Source organism: Vicugna pacos, chromosome 1 (genome assembly GCF_048564905.1).
Source record: "Vicugna pacos chromosome 1, VicPac4, whole genome shotgun sequence".
In the NCBI taxonomy this organism is placed as follows: Eukaryota; Metazoa; Chordata; class Mammalia; order Artiodactyla; family Camelidae; genus Vicugna; species Vicugna pacos.
The window spans coordinates 108,981,749-109,002,215 of NC_132987.1; the positions used below are offsets into that span (position 1 = coordinate 108,981,749).

Below are 20,467 nucleotides of genomic sequence, written 5' to 3' on the forward strand. Positions count from 1 at the left end.
GGATAATTTCTCAAAAGGTCATCTCTTCATTTCCCAGTCAAGTTGTGATTTCAGAGTCTGTATCTTCAGAAATGTATGTGCTCTTTCCCGTAGCAGTGAAGGCAGTGTTTCTCAACCTGATCAATCCTCAGAAAATATGTGTAATATTAATATAAATGAGTGTACTCATTTTTCTGGTGAGAATTTGCATAGCATTTAAGAGATTCTCAAATGGGGGTTCACACAGGCATCTCCTGCCTGTGTGGCCCACTGTTGTCTATGGCAGCATACCCCTAATAAATCCCTTTCCATTCCCCTAAAAGAAGAGATTTTCAAAGGGGAACGTTATCGCACCTCACAAATGGTTCAAATTATCAGTTGAGATGAAAGAGACATCAACAAGACAATATTAAATTATGAAGCATAAAGAGAAAATACATGCCAAATTTTTTGACATGATAGATTTGTAATGATAAACTTTCTCTTAAACACTACTTGAGAACTCATGAACATTAGAATTTCTTGTTTTTGACTACTTTTTGCAGTGAAAATCAATTGAAAGTATGTATATTTACAGCCAAAAACATGACAGTATCCTGGTAAGCCTTAAGTAAATAAAAAAATTGCAGAAAAAATTTTGAACATTAATTACTATGAAAGATGACTGTTAACTATTTGAAATCTGTGTTCTTCCCATTACAGCCATTACCCAGCTATCACAATGTCTTATGGCTTATGATACGAACTCAATAAACATTTGCCTACAGCTGAGATGATTTCTGATGACATATAGGCAGATGCAATGCAGACCTCACACACCTTTAATATGTTGTGTGCTAGCAAGACCTCAGCAGACTCCAGGAAGCCAGCACAAGACATTATTACTACATAACCAACGCCGCCTACTCAACGTCAACATACTCTTCTAACTCTTCTCTATTTCATTGCATAAAAGACCTGCTATGGTAAAGAATATTTAAAAGGTATACCCTATGGTCTCTCTAGTACATTTTCAGGTCCTTATTGTGTTCCATATATTCTGAGCTCCCAGCTGTGATGAATTGCACTGTGACCACCATGTCATTACAGCTTCAGACAGCGGAGCTCTCAGCCAAGAAGTCTTGGTGAATCAAGTCACCAGACCAATACTAGCCTCCCAAAGTGTCCTGTGCATTCTCATATGTCATCCCGTGGGATCTCAAATTGCAGCTGTTGAGAACAAATTAGTAGTTTTTAAAATTGAAATTGGAACACACTTTTGCATAACAATCAGTCTTTGAGATAATTATATAGTACAATCCATGTTTTAATTCATTTTTAACCCCCAATCATTTTAGTAGCTTTAAGACCAAAGACCAGGTCATGGTTTAAGTGAATTGTTAGATCCTGTTGGTTATTTCTGCACATGCCGATTTTTTTTTTTTAAATCGAGATTTATGTTTATCTTCAAAATTTAGGGTTTGCTATCTTCAAATAATAAAACCCAAGAATTGCTTCCCCTTCTTGCTTTTTACTTCATTAATGAGCTTAGATGAAGAGCCACAGCTAATGGAAATGGCCCTCTTGCTCAGAACAGAGTTTAATGTGGATTCTTGAGCTCTGTTTACTGGTAATCAATTGCTCATTAGAGGCCATCAACCCTCCTTGTCATCCTTGAATTGCATTGAATGCATTTGGCCTTTTGCCATGGAAATATGTACATGTGACAAAATTATGAACAGAAGCAGTTATTTTTTTTAATGACACTGATTAAACCCCTTGAGTACATAGCCATAGTCTATATTTTTGTAACTGTAATACTGGAAACTGGCAACCTTTCCGTTTCACTCATGCAATTTCAAACCTTGGCAGCCCAGTTATGGTTTCTTCCTCAAGATTTACAATGAATGCCTGCAGTACTTTGTGATTCAGTGTTCACTCCAATGTGTTAAAACTCAACTGGTGCATCACATTATTAAGAATACAGCACATCACACTCATGTCTATTTTCTGATAGTGATTTATAATGACATTTACAGGTGCAATCCTTATTTGAAGTTTATAGGACTTTTTTTTTAAATTCAGAACAGGAGTAAGGATAATATTGGGGCAACAGCATCTATCTATCTATCTATCTATCATCTATCTGCTTATCTATTTATCTATCTATCTACTTATCTATCATCTATCTACCTTCTGAATCTGGAGGCAGAGGACACTAAAGAAATGTAAATCACATGCAGTATCCACATAAGAGGCAAATGAATTAAAAGCGCTGACAAGAATTTTTCTGCTTAGTCAATCTACATCTGAAGGTAAGTTACATCTTTGTTATGTTAAAGATTGTCCTTTTCACTCAGGAACAATACCTTATCACAATATTAATATCGTATAGACAACAACAGTGTGGACAACAATGTAATAGAAGATTTAGTACAATTTTTAGTAAATGTCAGGGTTGCAAGAGCATTCAGAGATTTAACTAGTGGGCTTGTGGTGTGTTCCTGGCCAGGAGACAGGACTGGGACATTGCATCTAATTCAAAAATAGAGCCACGATGGTCAGTGAGACCAACGGAGAGTTGACAGGGAGGTCACTGACGTGGTGACCAGGCATGGCCATTTAGAGGATTATGACTATGGGAATATCTGTGATTTATCATGGAATTTACACGGACTCGTGGTACCTCAGGCCTATTCTTGTGGATGGAGTTGGGGGCAAGGAGTCAGCAAAGTACGCTACCTTGAGAAGCAGTGGCTTAGAAGATCATACAACATGGAAAATCCCAGAGGTCAGTACTGGGTGGGGAAAGTAAACTAAGTAGATACGAGTGTGCAAAGTGGGAGGAATAACGGGAGATGAAAGATTTCCAGTCCTGACTGGGAGACTGGTCTTTCAGGCAGCATAAATGTACTGAGAGAAGGAGCTGAAGGAAACACGAAGGCTGTTAAGAGCAGATATCATCACAACTGCAGCAACCACAGTCAAAACGAAGGACGAGTACTTTGTGCCAGAGCATCTGGAGTTAAATAAGAGTACTTGCTGTTTCTATAGACATTACCACCTGGTAAGGACGAGCCTGGAGCTCAAGGGAAGGGCAGAGAAGAGGGTTTAACCAGTCTCAGGTGTCTCTACCTATCTGTCTACCCAATTTCTAGTGAAGAGGGACTAGTGGTAGAAGAATCTGGTGGGGTACATATTTCAGTCATAAGTATTATGCAAACAAACACTTACACACCAGAATTCATATTTGTCCTAGGATCCGACTTTTGAGGTGTCATTTGCTTGCCTGGATACTTAAACAGAAGTCTCCAACAACAGAGGTCCTGATCTGAATTTCAGCAGAGACCACATTGACTGGGTCTGTTAGGCACCCATGAACAATGACACATGTTATGCAGTCTCTATCCATGGTTCTGGATACAACTAGGTAACACCAAACATAGAGAGCTCGGCTGGATCAGAGGCGCTTTCCTTGGGAAGGAATTTATTCCTACGACAACTGCTGTGGCGCCCACAACCTGCCAGACACTGTACTGAGCGTTGACACTGCGGTGAGTAAATAAAATGAGATCTGATCTTGACCCTTAGGAAACACCACGAGCTAGTGAGGGAAACAAGACATGTCACGAGAGAAGCGATTGAACAGACTGTTGAGGGAGTGCAAGGAGGAACTGAGAGCTCTCCCTGTGAGAATCAAGGTGACTTAAAGGAGGTCACTGCACCTTAAGGGATGAAAAGAACTCTGACAGTGTGAGAGGAAGGGTATTTAAACAAGGAAAGACTAGTGAATGCATCATGGGGTAGGAAAAGGCAGGGAGAGGTTGTTCTCTTTACTCCCCGCCCCCATGTAAGCACATGGTGAGAAATGACCACACTTTTGCGGTGGCCAGAGGACAGGACAGGCCTGGTGGAAGCTGTGCAGGGGTAGCTGGAAAGATAGAGGAAGTTGGGGATGGAGGTGAACAGATGCTCAGAAGAGTCATTTTGGACAGTGGGAACAGAAGCTGATTAGAGACAGTGAATGAGAAGGTAGATGACTTTAACTTCAACTCTGTTAGTAAGAAGCATTGCATAAATTATTTATATGCTATATCAATAGCATAGAAGTTTGGGCCAAGTGGTCTCTAGGGTTTGTTTCAGCTACACATGTGTTGGTATTAGGGGGAAATACTTCAATTTATAGACAGAGAAATGAAGGCTCAGGGGCAATTAGTGTCCAAATCACAAGCTTGGGATGGGTGAGGCTGAAATTCAGACTGATATCTAAACACTCCAGTTCCTGGACTGACTTCATCGTGGTGCTGTTAAATCATCATTTATGTTTCCCTTGACTTTACTCTTATCTTTTGCATTCATAATCTGTACTTGGTCAAGCAAATTCCTTTTTTGCCACAAACCATACAGCATGGTCTTTATCTCTGTGGTATGTCTGGTGAAACTCAATAATCTAGAGGTACAGTAAAATATCAAATGCACTGAGAAAGATATTCCATAGAACAAGAAATTGGAAGGGCTGGATAAGACACCTGGAGACATCATTTACTTGCCTGTCTCTCACTTGCCGCATCTGGTCACTGAGGTCACTGACTCCATCAACCAAATGTCTCATGTAGCTATCCTCTCTTTCTCATTCCTTCCATTATTCCTTCCTGCCTGGACCATCACCTAAGGCTTTGAAATGGTCCTTTTGTCTCCTGTAACTTCCCTACCCAGATGCTGCAGTCAGTTTCCTTTTAAAGCCCAGATTTAGAAGATTCCACCATTCCTCCAAAACTTAAAAGGCATCCCAACCTTAGCCTGGCATATAAAACCCTCCACTAGGCTTTCTTGTCAGCCTTTGCTGCTCCTTCGTGATCCATCTTGTCTACGTTTTCAGCATATCTCATCAACATTTTGGCTCTAAACCTTAGCCCAAATATTCCTCCTGCTAGAAAGGATTAATTTACTCACATCCCCTTTTTTTTTTTAAACATTTACTGACTCCATTCCTGCCTTTCTATTTCTAATGCCACTGCTTTAGTTTAGACCATCTTGAATCTCTTCTTGAAGCCTTGAAGATTACTGAAATAGCCTGTAGATTTTCCTGCAGGATCCAGCCCAACTACTTGGGCCAGAAGGCTCATTTAAGAACACACTGTTTTCCTGTCAATGCTCTTTCCATAGATTCTCATTAATTCTAACTTACAATTTAAATTCTTTAAACTCTTTAAACTCTTTAAGCTATAGACTGAACTGTGATCCCCGTCCCTGTCTAAATTCATATGTTGAAGCCTTAATCCCTGATGTCCCTGTGTTTGGACATAGCGCCAAAAAGGAGGTAATTAAGGTTAAGTAAAAGCATAAGTTGGGGGTGGGCCCTGATCAGATAGCATCAGTGTTCTCCTAAGAGACGCCAGAGAATTCTCTCTCATCTTACCCCTCTCCCCTTTACCCCCCCGCCCCCATGTAAGCACATGGTGAGAAAGTAACAGTCTACAAGCTGGGAAGAGTTCTTATCAGAAACCAAATAGGCTGAAACCTTGATCTTGAACTTCCCAGGCTCCAGAATTGAGAAAGTATGTTTCAGTTGTTTAAATCGCCCAGTCTACAGTATTTTGTTATGGTGGTCCAAAAAGACTAATACACGTGGCATACAATTTCTTCTATAACTTGGTTGTTATCTTCTCTAGACTAATCTATCATGCTTCCACTCTCATATCATCTGTCTTTTCATACCTAACCCTCTATATTTCCCAGAATCACCAGGCTGCCTCTGGGCCACTGCACATAGAAGTCTGGCGTGTTTGCAGTGCCTACTTCCTCCTTCTGATCGAGCTAATTCTCCTCTTTCTTCTAGATTGAACTCAGATGGGCTAGGCTACCTTCTAATGTACTTCCATGATGTCAAATGACCACATCTATTATAAAAGTCTTCATGCTGTATAGCAAATACTCATTTCCGTGTCTGTTTCCTGTAATAGATTTTTAGGAAAAGGGCCACTTTTCACTCTCTGAATCCCTCTTTGCCTATTAGAAACATATTGAATGTTTGAATACATTCATTGTAATGTTTTTACTTTAGAGATCACTAGACAGGACGACCTTCCCTCTCTGCTGTTTGTCAGCTGTTACTCAGAAGTTTATCTCCATTTATCTTTGTATGAATGCCCTTATCTGTCAAATCATAATACTGTTACTACGGTTGCCGATTGTTGAATGAATTAATTACAAAATGGTTTATGACTGTGGGTAGTGTCTTGAGAAGTGCTCAGGAAAAGCTGGTTGAGTCCAAATCAGATCTATCCACCCTTCAAGGAGCAATTTAATTCTACATTTACAGTGAAGTCTGTATAAATATCCAGGGGCACAACTGACCGTTCCCTCCTCTTTCGTTTTGCAGACTTTGTTTATAGCTCAATTACAGCATTTACGAGAGCTTTCCTTACACTGGAGTGATTTATGCATGTATCTGTTTCCTCTCCCCTGGTAATAAGTCGGGGTGGGCAGAGGCCAGGTATTTTCCATCTTGCTGACTTCACCTCCCTGAATGAGGGTCTCACCCATAGGAAATGCTCAGAGACAGGTGCTGAATGTGAGAAAGATGACAGCGAAATATGTCGTGTGCTATGGTTTACCTTCTCTGATTTCATCGACTTTAAATTCTGCAAAATATTCTTCACGATTAATTAATTAAGACAGAATTTACTTACAACACTATGTTAGGTTCACACAGGTATACAACATAATGATTCAATGTATGTAGATATGAAATCAGCAAACCAATTGCCACGGCAAGTCTATTTAACATCCATCACCACACATAGATAGTTACTATTTTTTTTCTCTTGTGATGCAAACTTTCACGACCTACTCTCAGTAATTTTCAATCACAATTTATTTATTTACTTATTTTTAATGTATATATATTTTTATTGAAGTATAATCAGTTTACAATGTTGTGTCAGTTTCTGGTGTATACAATTTATTTTTAAAATGTCAACTTGAGCTGATGAATCTGCTCCCTGTCTTCCTGTTTCTAACTTATTTATTGATTAGAATTGACCTATCAGCTGGGATTCCTTGATAAGGGTTTGCTTTTGAATTTAAATGGGATTTGAACTCAAACAGGTGATTGAATTAGTCAATCCAGCCTACAAGCAAATAAGAAAAAGCACTTCCTTGTCCCTTTTCCAAGCTTCCAGTCTTCCTCTAGGAGGAAGAATCCTACAGGGAAACAGCTGGTGGTGCTGGGTGGAGTCCCAACCACAGCTTTAGAAGGCAGAATGTAGAAGAGAGTTCTTAGCTGAGACAGGATTGCCTGTTAACTGGCACATGGATGGTTAATGAAAGTGAATGAACCTTTTATATTATATAGCTCTTAAACTGGTTCAGTTTCAAGCCAATGCTTCCATCCATGAAAAAGTAAAGCTTTCCTTCACGGTGTGCAGGGGTGAGGGAATGTTCAACAATTTTCAGTTTTTGTCCTCAAGCAGGTAAGTGCTTTGTTTTTAAAGAATAGCGCATCATCTCCAAAATGGGACTGAGAGTTTGCCTTTAAAGAAACTATTTCAAAATAAAAGAGGACTCCAGGAACCAGAAAAGGATTCTGGACAGCAAACATAAATGCTGGGGAGATCGGATTTCTACTGTTTGATGGCAGAAGTGGTGTGAATTCCAGCATAAGTGCCACTGCAGAAGGAAAAGGGCTCGGATTGCAGAAAAGTGACTGGTGCTAAGTTTCGTTAATTAGAACAGCATGGAGCACTGGGGCACAGTCCTGACAGTGAAGCCTGTTAGTTTGATAAATGAATTACTAGAGCTATTCTGCTGACTCCCAGACACAACGTTCAAGGTGGCCGCGGCTGGTAAACAGGGGTGGAAAACATATCCTCACACATTTGCTTCATGCCTGAAAAACAAGCAGTTTAGGAGAAGACATCTGGACATAGAATTTGAACAGTGCTAGGAGCCCATCAAAACATGGATTTGATGGCTTGGCGTCTGGCTGCTAGGCAACGTACCTCTTACATTCAAAACAGAGTTGTAAAAGTAGCATCCTGGTGCCAACTCTGGGTATTTCTCATTGAAAAAAAATATAGCCATGAAAGTTTCTTTTCAGGGCTTAGATATCTGACTTCCATGAGACTGAAGCCCCCAGATCATTCCTCCTCTAGTCCTTTTGGTTTCCACATTCTAAAGTATTAGGTGGAGTTTAATATTGCATTTTAAAGTACTCCTGAATATTGCATGAGAGTCTCGTAGTGTTTTTCTCAGCCCCCTAATTAATTGCACTCCTTTAAATTAGGTGCATATATTCATAATAACGTGCTTTTCAGATACTTGGTTCTCATCAAGTTAGATGTAGATAACAAAGGGTCAATGACAAACTAAGTGAGATTTACTTTACTGAAAGTATGCTTCTGCTTGGCAAGAAGGCCAGGGAGGGCCCATGTCAAATATTTTCCATGGGTGGACTAGTTTGAAAAATGAATGTTCTTATAATACTTATTAAAATTAAGACAGCTGGTAATTTATTTCCTCCTTGCTTTATCTGTTTAAAAGTTACTGATACATCTCAGAGCTTGGAAAACAGGAATTGTTAACTACCTAAACAAACAAACAAACAAACAAAAAAACAAATCCAGAAAAAGCAACAGACAAATCATTTAGAATCAATGACTAGTTTCCCTTTTTTCTAAGGAGCAGTTGGGAAAATTATGGGGCAGGAAGTAGGGAGTAATTGGGTCTCCTATTAATGTTTATTTATTTAAAAATTATGGAATGTGCATTTGTATTAAAAAATGAAAGTGAACCATTAAAATGTTCAAAGTGTTCTAGTGAACACTTTGAGTAGTATGCCTACAAAAGTATTTTTTCCTCTGTCTTTAGAGAACTTCCTTCCATAAACTCTCTGAAGCCTCCTTCTTGGCAGCCTCTTGTGATGTAGCAAAACAAAAAATCCAGACATGGAAAGTTGCTTACCAAAAAAAAAAGAAAACAAAAAAAAAAAAAAGAAGAAGAAGAAGAAAATCACCCCCCACCCAAAAAAAGCCACTTGGAAACCAGATAAGAAAGGGATAGTTTTACAGGAGAACTTCACTTCATATGGAAGGCTACAAAAATGAATGTCCTTCCGTTTTAAAGATTAATGCTGTGCAGAAAAATTAAAGGATGGTTTCCAGGAGATCACTTAATGAGGAGAAAGATTTTCCATCTTGCGAAGTGTGCTGCCCAGTTCTCCCTAAACTACTGCCCTCCAGCGTCTTTATTTACATGTGGTTTACATTTATGTCCACCCCATGAACCACAAGGGTTGCTCCGCTCCAAATTCATCAACACTTTTCCTTCATACCAGGGGTGCCTTAGTAAAAATAGGAGAATTAGGTGGTGGAGCTGTGTGATTCTGAAACCTCCTGTAAGCTGTCACTGAATTTCCCGTCCTGGTTCTGGTTATTCCCTTGTGTACCATAATTTTGCATAATATTTCAAAGTTTCTGATCCTTCATCTATCCTGGATGGATCTCAAACACTTAAAGAATGAGCTTCAAAAGCCCATTTTTACCAGGCATCTGAGAGCATGACTTAAGACTGCCAATCAGAAGTAGAGCTGTGAAAAGTGAGGCTCAGAGCTCTGAGCAAGATGAGCTCACAACCAACTCAGACTTTGTGTTTGGATGTCACACTTCTGTGGTGGTCTTGATGGATATTGTGTTCCTCCCAGAGCCTTTGGGCCTATAAATATCAGTTTCTTTCCCTTCCTGTAACCCTCTTTCTTAAAAGAGGGAAACCCTGGGAAAACATTCCTTCATGTCTTGACTCTTTGCCCAGATCTTTCCACACTGGGGCTTCAGAAACATATTTGTCCAAAACCCAAACGTGCAAGCTGGATGTGACCCTTCACTGGCAGCTGTGGAGGGTGGAGCAGTGCTTACTGTGCACTGGAGGACCAGGCAAAGCAGTTGCTAAGGAACTTCACAAGATTGGGTTTCTCTATCCTCCTGGCCCTCCCAAAACCCTTCCATCCAAAGAACCCAGATTCCACCCACTTGGACATGTAAGAGGTCCGTTAGGAAGTCAGACCGAAAAAAAAAAAGTCATTTCTTTACAACTTCTTCCTTTGACTTTAGTCACACAAGGGGATTCAAGTAAGAAGGTATGGACATTTACCAAGGAAGGTCGTAGATAAAAGTGACCATTAGGTTGGACAAAGTTCTATCTTTATGTTCACTGGCAAGTAGAAAATCTCTGATTCCAAAGACAAACTGGCTTTCCCCCTTTTCCCATTTAACGATGCATATTTTCCCAAGCATTCTAGCCGCATTTTATCATATTCATGCATCTATGACACCGTATCTCAGACTGGAGGTGTCCGCCCTGATTGATGGATTGATCGTCTAAGCAGGTGCTTGGTCATTCAGGGCATTGTTGCTGGCTCTACTCCAAATACAGGAGCAAAGTTGGAGGCTGGCTGGGTTTCCTGCAAGAGGCAGGTAAGGAGATCCGTGGGAGAAACCAGACTGTCAACAAGACTGCCCCTTTGACCTACGCCTCCTTACACCAGTGCTCCATGGACCCACCCAGGCCGGACCTACCTCTCGCGTAAACAGGATGGCTGCGTCGTAGTGCTCCTCATGGTCATCTCCCAGCTGGTTGTGCTGGTGCTGCCACTTACAGAAGTTCTTGAGCGTGGTGGCCGCGTTCTTGCTCACCTCCAGGCTCTTGTCCTTGTCGCCCAGCACCACCACCTTCACCACGGCCAGGCGGATGTGGTTCTCGATGCTGGCGTGGCTGTACAGCCGGTTGGCGATGGAGGCCAGGGTCAGCAGGTAATGCTGCAGGCCCCGGCCATACAACCGCGCCATGGACGCGTCAGCCACCAGGAGCAGCTCCACCTGGCGGGCCCGGGAGATGGAGCGCCGCCGCCGCCGCCACCACGTCTGTGGTCCCGGACTCCCATCCGACGAGGGAGCTGACTGGTCCGGGAGCTGCGGGGCCAGCGCCCTGCCTCGATCGGGGCTGCTGTGCGCTGAGGGGCGCTCCCGCGGCCCTGGAGGGGACGCAGGGGTCTCGCAGCTGGTGCGCGGCGGCAGGGCCTCAAAGCTGAAGCCCTCGCGGGTGTAGACGTGTAGTATCCGCGCAGACTCATCCCCGTACACGCGCCCGTCCTCGGCCTGCGCCCAGGGCCCACGCAGCAGCGGCTTCAGAGTGTAGCGCGCGTGCTTGACCGCGAAGAAGCCGTCGAGACCACCGCAGAGGTCAAAGACAGCCAGGGAGCGGGGGCTGCCGTCCACGGTGCCCCGGTAGAAGCAGTGGCCCGGGTGGCGCCGGGTGGCGCTCGGCCCGCCTCCTGCGGGCATAAAGCCAGCGGCGCCCACCGAACCATCCCGCTCCAGGTCCAGGAGGAACCTCCGGCCGCCCGCGTAGACGAGGTAGCCCACCTTGCCGCCTCCCGAGTAGAGCTGGTCGATGTTCTGCACAAGCCCGCTGCTCCTGCGCTGCGGCGCCAGGGGGTGCGGGTGGCCCGGAGGCTCGGTCCGCTCCTGCACCTCCTCCCCCTGCTGCCGGCGGGGCTGGGCGGCCGCTGCTGCAGCCCGAGGCTGCCCGGCTTTATCCTGGGCAGGTGCCGCGGCGGGGCCGGCCGCGACCAGGGGCAGGCGGAGCGCGCACAGCAGCAGGGACGCCCACCCGAGCCGCATAGTGCGCTGCCCGCGGGGAGGGGCTGCGCGACGGGGACTTTATGGGAATTTGTTATTCGCTCTGGAAGTTACCGGGGCGGGAGATGGGAACACACATACACTTGCTTGCTTGCAAGGTTGAGTCAAGTGTCGGAGGGAGGGGGACCCGGCAGCAGCGCCAGCCTGTCCCGGCCGCGGTGCCAGCGTGCGAACTTTTCTTTGTTGGTTTGGAAAATGTTTGGATTCGTGCTCCGGAAAGAGGGGGGAAAAAGAAAAAGAAAAAAGCCGGGTTTTGGAGATTCAGCAAGTACGAGAAAATGGGAAAAACCCAAATTAACCCCAAATGCGGCCAAGATCGGTGCACCAAGAAAAGTAAGAAGGTGCCGCGCACCAGGCGGGCAATGGATGCGGGCTGCCTCCAGTCCTCTTGCTGCTCGGGACCCGCCGAACCTGCTCGGTTCCAAGCTCCGAAGCCCGCTTCCTTTCTTATTTTGCGGGTTTCCTTGATCCTAGTGGAACCAGGAGGAAGGAAAGAAAGAGAGGGAAAAAAGCCGTAAAAAATAAAACAAAGATGCAAGGGGCGGCCTTCGGCGAGCCGGTGAAGCGGCGCGTCCGTGTCCCTTTGGATGCAGTGTCTTCCTGCCAGCCGTCATCCCCAGTCGGCCGCTGCGAGCGCGGAGAGCAGCGCGAGCGCTGTGAAGATGCGAGGAGGTGGAACAATGAATTTATAGCGGCATGCCATCCTGCAATGGCAATTTCAACAATTCGTCACTGCAAGCTGCCTCTTAAAGGGAGAGCTTCCCCCACCACTCCCACCCTTCCCGGTCCGCGCCTAATCAGAAGGGGGAGGGCGGGCCAGGGGGGTGATCGAGGAAAGGGAGACCGCGAAGGAGGAAGGGACTCGGCGAGGTGGAAGGAGGGACGAGGGAGGGAGCAAGGGCGAGGTAGGGGGAAAGTATTTGAGTAAGAAAAACAGAAGATTTCCTTGGCCTCATTTAAAGCCACAGCGGCTCGGGGTTTGTCTGATATTTCACAACCAATCGGGGTTGGCTAACCTCGGCTTACCTCATCTCCTGAAGGGGTGTTTTGGCGTGTTTTTAAAGTTACTGAGACGTTTCAAGTCTCTCCCTGCCTCCTTCACTCCGGCTTTTCTTTGCCTCTGTAGGAAGTTCCTGCCGCAAGTTTTGCCCCTTTGCACGCCGGTGCGCTGCGGCCCGGCCGACCTTGCAACTGCATCCACCAGCCAAGGGCTTTCGGCTTCCCGTGCGCCCCCTCGCCCCGCGCTCCTCTCGCCGCACGCCGGCCGTCCCGGTACCCGGTTTCCTCCCGTCCCATTCCCCGGCCTCTTCGCGCTCCGACGCACGCGAGGTTCGGGCTCCGGGTGACTAACTTCTCCCAGCCACCAGCGGAGGGGCCGAGCAGACGGAGAGCCGCGGGCGCTTCCTGGCGCGTCGCTGCGCCCTGAGGGCTGCGGTGTCCCCGGGCAGGGGCGCCGGAGGCCTGGGAACTCCCGCCTTTGTGTGCGAGCCGCGGGCTCCCCCCTTTCTCAAGCGCGCCTTTCACCGCCGCCCACAATCTGTCACTTAATCCCGGATGACTGGAACTTCCTTTGCTTGGCTTTAAGAAGGCAGGGCGGGGAAGAGTTAACTCTTGAAGGGAATTGCGCTCATTCCCCTCACCCCCCCAGATTAAAAAAAAATGTGCCCACACTTTTCTTACTTCGGCTTAAATGATAACCTAAATGATAAATACGTATCATTTGTATTTATATCTCCTAAAACAACCACTCATCACCCTTGGTCCTAACCAATTCTTAGAAATTTCTTTTAGGAGAAAAAGAAGACATTTGAGGAGAGGGGACGCAGGTTGGTACTTTTTAGGACCTGAGTGGTATTGTTACCCCTCCTTGGTTTCTCTCTCCTCTATCTTTCCTCAGACTATCAAATCTAAAAGAAAAAAAAGGAAAATCCAAGGCCTTTCTAACCACTGCTGGTAATGCTCAGGTTTAGTATGGGGTCTAGAGCATCTTCCTGCCCCATTATTCTTTAGGCAAATTAATGACTATATTAGTGAAAAAAACGAATCCATCATACTTAGCACATTTATGTCTTTCTACCTTTGTTTAGTTCACAGGGATGCGTACCAAGGATAACAGGGCCACCTCTGTGCACCCCAAGCTGCTGGTGGGTTTTTTGTATCCTTGCTGGGGGATCTGATCACTTTTCAGGGAATCAGGAGGGTCCTGAACTGGCTTGAGGTCCCTGAAGTAGAGATGCACCTGGCAGGGAATCCCAGAATTGCTCAGTAGTGATGCCTGTTGCCCTGCGCCTGGAGAACCCTCGGGAGTCATCTGGGACCAGGACTGACGTGCGTCCTGGGAGTTAGTTCTCGTTTATAAACGAACCGATCACTGGGGTGCCCAGACCACCCAGCAACCTCTGGTGGATTCTGAAATACCTCAAGATTTGGGAGGAAGTCACTACTGCTGAAGGCCATTGCTTTTTAATTCCATAACCCTCAGTCTCTCAGTGGTCAGTTGTCCAAGGGCAACACTACCAGTTGAGTATTTTGAGGAACTAGAGACATCAGGATCAAGAAATAAAGGAGGAGAACCTAGATTCCTGTACTCTTCTTTGTCCCCTCAATAGCCTCCATGTCTTGGGCTGGCCATTCTCTTCAGTGGTCATTGCCTTGTGCCCTTTGGTAGCATTTGTTGTTGTTGTTGTTGTTTATTATTATTATTAATATTATTATTATTATTATTATTATTATTATTATAACCAATTTCAGTAAAAAGTGGCCCAATATTTGTCACTAAATACCATCTCTGAAATAACTTTGATTCAGTAACTTGAACTCTTTTATTATTGTGAATTTCAAAGGATCATTTTGGTAGACAGGCATTTTAGATGACAGTGGTGTAAATTTACGAATTACAATTATTTGGATTCACAGACAGGAGATCTCTTATTTAGCATTTAAAGAAATTCCAGCCGAATTTTATTCTTAGTGAATGGTTTCTCCTCTCTCAAAAACACTACATGTCTTACATGAATCATGCCTCTAAATTTTAAGCTTTCCATTTTAATTATGTAATGATCTTTGTACTCAGATCGATTATTCAGATGTTTAGAAATACGTTGAAGGACAGGATAGAAACAGATCAAGCCCCAAACGTGAATATCAAGTATAACCATATATTCACAAGGACAGGAGCTAATACAGCACATAAATATAATGAGCAAATTCTTACATATTCAGAAAATTTGTACTTGGGTATAATTTTTTTTTTTTTTTGCTGTGAGAATAACTTGGGCACTTTAGGACATTCATTTTGTAATACTTTTTAAATATTACCTTTGTAGATTAGGAGGAGCTGTTCCAGAAACGTTCAAAATTAATGCCTGTCAGTCCAAAGAAATAACTTGCTTTGGATGAAGGTACCTTGGGTTTTTATTTTCTTTTTTAGAGCAGAAAGATAAAACATTTAGGCGGGTTAATTGCTACTTCATCATTTCATTATTCCAAGTAGCAGTTTTATTATTGCATTTTTAATGAGAAGTTTCCATTGCATTTCTAGAGTATATGATCACACCTGATATGTAATTTTACATTTCCCCAAAGGGAGAGAGACTTTCCACTCCAGGATATTACAGGTAGGAAATATCTTGGGGATTATCTAAGAACAGAGAGCAGTGACTTGCCTGTGGTCAAAAGTCCACTGTTGGCCAGCTCTCCTGAAACCTAACCTAAATCTCTTCCCCCTAATGTGATGCTAAATCTGCAACATCTTTTAAAGTCCACCCAATGCAACAAATATCTGTCGAGGGCCCACTGTAAAATGCTCTGGAGGTTCTCTGGAGGCATATAAAGATGAATAAGCCATGATTAATGTTCAGAGAAACTGACAGTTCAGAGATGAAGCCATTTGTACCAAGAGATACTTGGAATGCAAACTGGAAAATACAAATAGGGAAAAAAAGCAAAGGAACAACTTCTGCAGGTGCTCTGAGCTGTGTATTTCCAGTACAGCTTCACTCCATAGGATCTGTATATCCTTGTAAGTAGTATTTTCTCAAATTTCCATTTGCTAAAGTGTCATTTCCTCCCCTTCCCCCATCTATGATTTTAATGCTAAGAGCAAGGAAATAACTGACAATAAAATTTTCTCCTCCAGCCAAACACCTGCTGCTTACCTCCCAAGTAGAAGAATCACAGTCTCTCAACTCTGCAATAATTTTCCTTTCCCGCATTGAGATCCCTACCCGAAGTCTTGCTGTATTCTGAGGTCCTTTTGTACCATGTCCCTGAGAGGCAGCATGGTGGATGTTGGGAGCGGGACAGTTTCACTGCTGCTTAAGGCCCTATATGAATGTTTTAAAGATTCTGGGTCAGCCTTTTCCTTTATAGCGCCACTCACCTTTTGTAAATACTGGATCTGAGAAGACTTGCTTCAAAACCCAAGGCTATTTGAGGTATCTCAAATAAGTGCAATCATGCCGTATTTCTCCTCCTATGACTGGCGTGTTTCACTTCGCATAATGTCCTTCAGCTTCCGTCTTGTTGTCCACGTAAAAGAGCTAGACTCACAAAAGCAGAGAGTAGAATGATGGTTGCCAGGGTCTGGGGGGAGGGGGAAGTGAGGACTTCCTCTTCAAGTGTATAAAGTTTCAGTTATGAGAGATCAATATTTTCTGGAAATCTGCTGTAAAACATCGTGCCTATAATTAACAATCTTACATTGTACGTCTAAAAATTTAATCGACGGTAGATTTTACGTTAAATATTCTTAACACAAAACAAAAAAAAAACCAAAGCTTACACTTTGGGGATAGGGAAGGGAGTGTATATACTACACTAGCTTTAAAAGGAATCCTAAATTTTAGAGGGTGAAACTATTACCTGAAAATCCTTCTTCTCTTTTTTCCTAGCCCTTTATTCCCCTCTTACCATCTCCTTCTAAATTCCACAATGATGTAACGTGCCTCTTGACACGCCAAAGCACGTGCACGATGGCACACACATTAGACACGCAACACAAGTCGGCGCGCATGCGCACACGCGTGCACACAACCCTCAGCCCTAACTCAGTTCCCGTCTAGGCTGTTCTGATGTGATGAGTGGTAGAGAATCCTGAGATGATAGGAGAGGAGCTTATGCCAACTCCCCTGTCCCCTTGCAGAGAAAACTTTCTTGAGATCTGAATGTGTGTGTGTGTGTATTTTTAAAGAAATATTCCTGATACAACTCAAAACCATGTTCTCTGCTCCCTGTCTAGGACATATTACAGAACAGTCTATCTGTTGTGATACATAACATATGTTTCAGAATCAGTTTTACTTAATTTTATAAAAAATAAACTTGGGGGAAAACTAGATTTTCATTTTTCTTATACCCAGAAATTTTATACGGTATAAAAGTCTTCACATGAATAATGTACATGTGTATTATTTAAGACATACAGGTGCTATCTGTAAAGTAAGACCGACAAGTCAGTTTTTATGCTGGCCAGCTGTGAAATGTTGTTTTAGCTTTTCTCACACAATTATGTGCATATTACGTGCTTTTATGAGTTACGCGAGTTCTTTTTTTTTTTTTCCCCCTTTATTTTCCGGAAATCATCTCAAAATCAAACATTACTGGAAACACATGGAAAATCAGGAATTTCCAGCCCAAAGTAATTCAAAACATTTGAGGCTTTTATTTTTTCCTTCATGATGGTAAATTTAAGCTAAGATTTCAAGTTGTTTAATGAGGAGTAGTTGCCATTGTAATTGTAGTAGGTAGGCTTCGTTGTTTCATAGCCCTACAACTAGTTAGTTTCGTTTTGTTTTGTTTTGTTTTGTTTTGTTTTAAGGTTAAATAGCAACAACACCTTGTTCAAGCTCTGCAGTGTCGAAAGCCTCCCTGGAAACCACTCAATCTCTCCTTATTAAAATATATTTGTGTTATTCTGGCCGGTGAAGTAAGAAGCTGAAGTTAGTGCAAGTGGAGCTGATGAGCATCAAATTGTTCCTGCCTCACTCACCACTGGTTAGTGAAATGGAGACAGAGGCTGTCTGATCAGTAAGCTTACCTTCCAACCCATGCTGCCGGGGTCACTGCAAGTTGCTGAGATGGTTTAAGAAAGAGATACACAGTATCATTTTTCATGACGGTCTGTGTGGACTAACACACACCGCTCCAACACACACCTTTCCTAGGCAGCTGCTAACAGGTGGAAGTGCAGTCATCCAGGTTAGGATCCTACATGAGAATGGGGGTTCAGGTAAAAGCTGGGCAGTGTTTGCTTGTTTTCTTCTACTTTGGTGAGTCTTGCTATACCCATCTCCCCAAGCCCTCAATCATGGCAGAAACAGGAAGTAACAATGCCACCATTGCTTATGTACTGACTGACTGAATAAAGATTTTATTCTAAGTCCCAGGAAGGAACCCCTTACATGACCATCACCTTTGACTCTCCCTCTTTGTCCTTCCAATTATCCAGTCCTGGGCTTGTTGGAAACTCCCCTTCCACCTTCTCTGAAGTACCTCAGGGTTCCAACAAGGTGGCTACCTCTCACCTTTGAAAATATAAGCACGTGGGCTTCAGGCAGCAGGAAAAGAAGAGGAAATGGAATTTGATTGAGTTATAGTTCAGGGGATTCATCTTGACCCACGTTTTCCTTTATTTGTCCCCAAAGCTGGACTCTTACTTTTGCTCCTTTTTTTTTTTTTCTGATTTCTGGATCCTCTTCCAATCCATCTACACCCTTTCCAGTCTGTGTAAGTGATGAAGCAAGATTCCCCTTGTCCTTCAGACCTGTGGGGAGTCTCATTCTTTTGAGAACAGAGCTGAGCAGGAGAGAATGAGGCTGTGGTGCTGTCACTCATGAAACTCAAACCTATGTTCAAAAATCATCCTCCACAGGGAGTCCTCACCAGATCTACCCACAAAGGGTATCAGACTGGATGGTCCATGTCAGTCTGGGCCCCAGTGTTTTAGGTGAATGTTGAGTTATACCTGAAAGATTTCTTTTGACTCATGACTTTAGAATTAATTACCAGTAGTTGGTTATGAATTACTAAACACGTATTTACTATTAACTATATAATGTCTAACCTATTTTTTGGCATTTCAGATCCTCATTTATTTCTGCCAAAGCAGTAATGAAACAGGTCATTATTTTATCCATCCATTTGCTTCTGAGATGTCTTTCTCTTAGAAAAGTGGATTGAGGAAAATGGTGCAAATGGAAACTAACTAAGGCAAAGGCATTCGTGGAAGGAAACTTGTCAAGTCTGACACCAAGAAAGCCTCTCATGTATATGTCACAGCTAAACTTTACAGAATTTTCAGAAAATCCAAAAATCATTTAAAAAAATATCGATAGCCAGAGGATTAAAGGGCAAACTGTCCCGACTGGACTCTCTGCGAGCTCTCAGCCAAACAATGTATTCTCCCCACAAAATGCAAAAGAATGTCTTGAGACTATGAGGTGTTCTGGTTTTGTTTACCTCCCTCTCCAGTCTCTCTCATAGACGTTGCTTCTGCCTTTGATCGTTGACAAGTCTAACGATTGGGTCCTTCTGACACAAGTAGGCATTTCGCATGCTGAAGATAACTCCATGTCTCGGAATCATTCTTGGCCTCTTTTTCATCCTTCTTTCTCTTTTTGCCTCCCCTCCTCTCTCTTTATGTCTGTCCTGTCCACTAGAATGCCCACTCCAATGAAAGCAGGAACCACATTTATCTTTATCATCTCGTAATGCCAGTTTCTAGGTTGGTAACTGGCAAAAGGGAGGCATGAGTAGATATGTGTCAACTATGCAAAATATATGTGTTAACCATTTTTTTGAGTACTTATGCATGTGTTCTTCGGTATTTGTCTGTCACCTTTCTTAACCACTCTTTCTCTAATAATAAAACTACACCTTTTCAAGGAAACACAATCCATGTGTTTGAGTAAAGCTGATTCCATCTCTGTCCCCTTCCCACAGGGCTGGGTACTTGATACCAAACCAGCAACTCAGAGCACCCCAGAGATCTAGCCATAGACAGAAAGAGCTTTGTGTGTTGGAGTCCCACTTGGGACATTTGCCAAGTCATTAGCCAAATCTAGTTTTTCTCCTTGATCACAAGATATAAGGATCAGGTATTAAAAATGGAACTCTAAGTACTAAGAAATATCCACAAATTCTCAATGGTCTTACACAACTGAACTTTATTTTAACTGCTGTTGTAAATGCTCTCAAATTCTCAGTGTTTTTATCATCATGTTTTATCCTTTGATCTTTGCACAGTTCTTTGTGGATTGATGGCACGTGGGGCACCGTTTCTTGCAGTTGATCAAGAATTCAACCTTGTTTCATCCTGTGGACTTACCCCATCCTCCACTTGCTGCCTGCATGGCTGCCTTAGAAAAGGAAGAAGGAGAGAGAAGATAAGACGTTCTATCTTCCTTGCCTCTTCCTAGGAGTTGCAGTCTTCATTTCTGTTGACAGTCCATTGGCGTAACTGGCCATATTAATCCACCCGACATAAGGTGGAGGTAGACGCTGTGGAATATAGGGTAGACACGACCCCAAGAAGAAGAAAGGCAGGGAGGGTGTAGTTCAACTGGTAGAGCACATGCTTAGCATACAAAGGTCCTGGGTTCAATCCCCAGGACTCCCTCTAAAAATAAATAACTAAACCTAATTACCACCCCCTTCAAAAGAAAAAAAAAAAAAGAAGAAGAAAGGGGACAAAAGCCACATCTAGTCAGTCTCTGATGATTGCCGTTTATCTGAGAGATGCCACTAAATGCAAGCAGACTAAGCAATGGTGAGAATGAGAACAAGAGGGTGCAAATAAGACCGAGGGAGAAAAA

At 43.4% G+C, this 20,467-nt stretch overlaps 1 protein-coding gene across 2 annotated transcripts in view; it reads right to left on the reverse strand.

Moving 5' to 3' along the window:
* ADAMTS5 (ADAM metallopeptidase with thrombospondin type 1 motif 5) overlaps positions 1–12,908 on the reverse strand; it is a 49,207-nt gene extending 36,299 nt beyond the window's left edge. The window contains exons 1-2 of one of the 2 annotated variants that reach the window (XM_072968058.1): positions 12,681–12,908; positions 10,533–12,358 (exon numbers count right to left, since the gene is read on the reverse strand). In XM_072968058.1, coding sequence (XP_072824159.1) covers positions 10,533–11,636 — 1,104 coding nt within the window. In that variant the 5' untranslated portion in view covers positions 11,637–12,358; positions 12,681–12,908. Of the gene's footprint in view, positions 1–10,532 lie in introns of both variants that reach the window. The other variant, XM_015248668.3, reaches the window with a different exon arrangement.
* Positions 12,909–20,467: the final 7,559 nt, after the last annotated feature.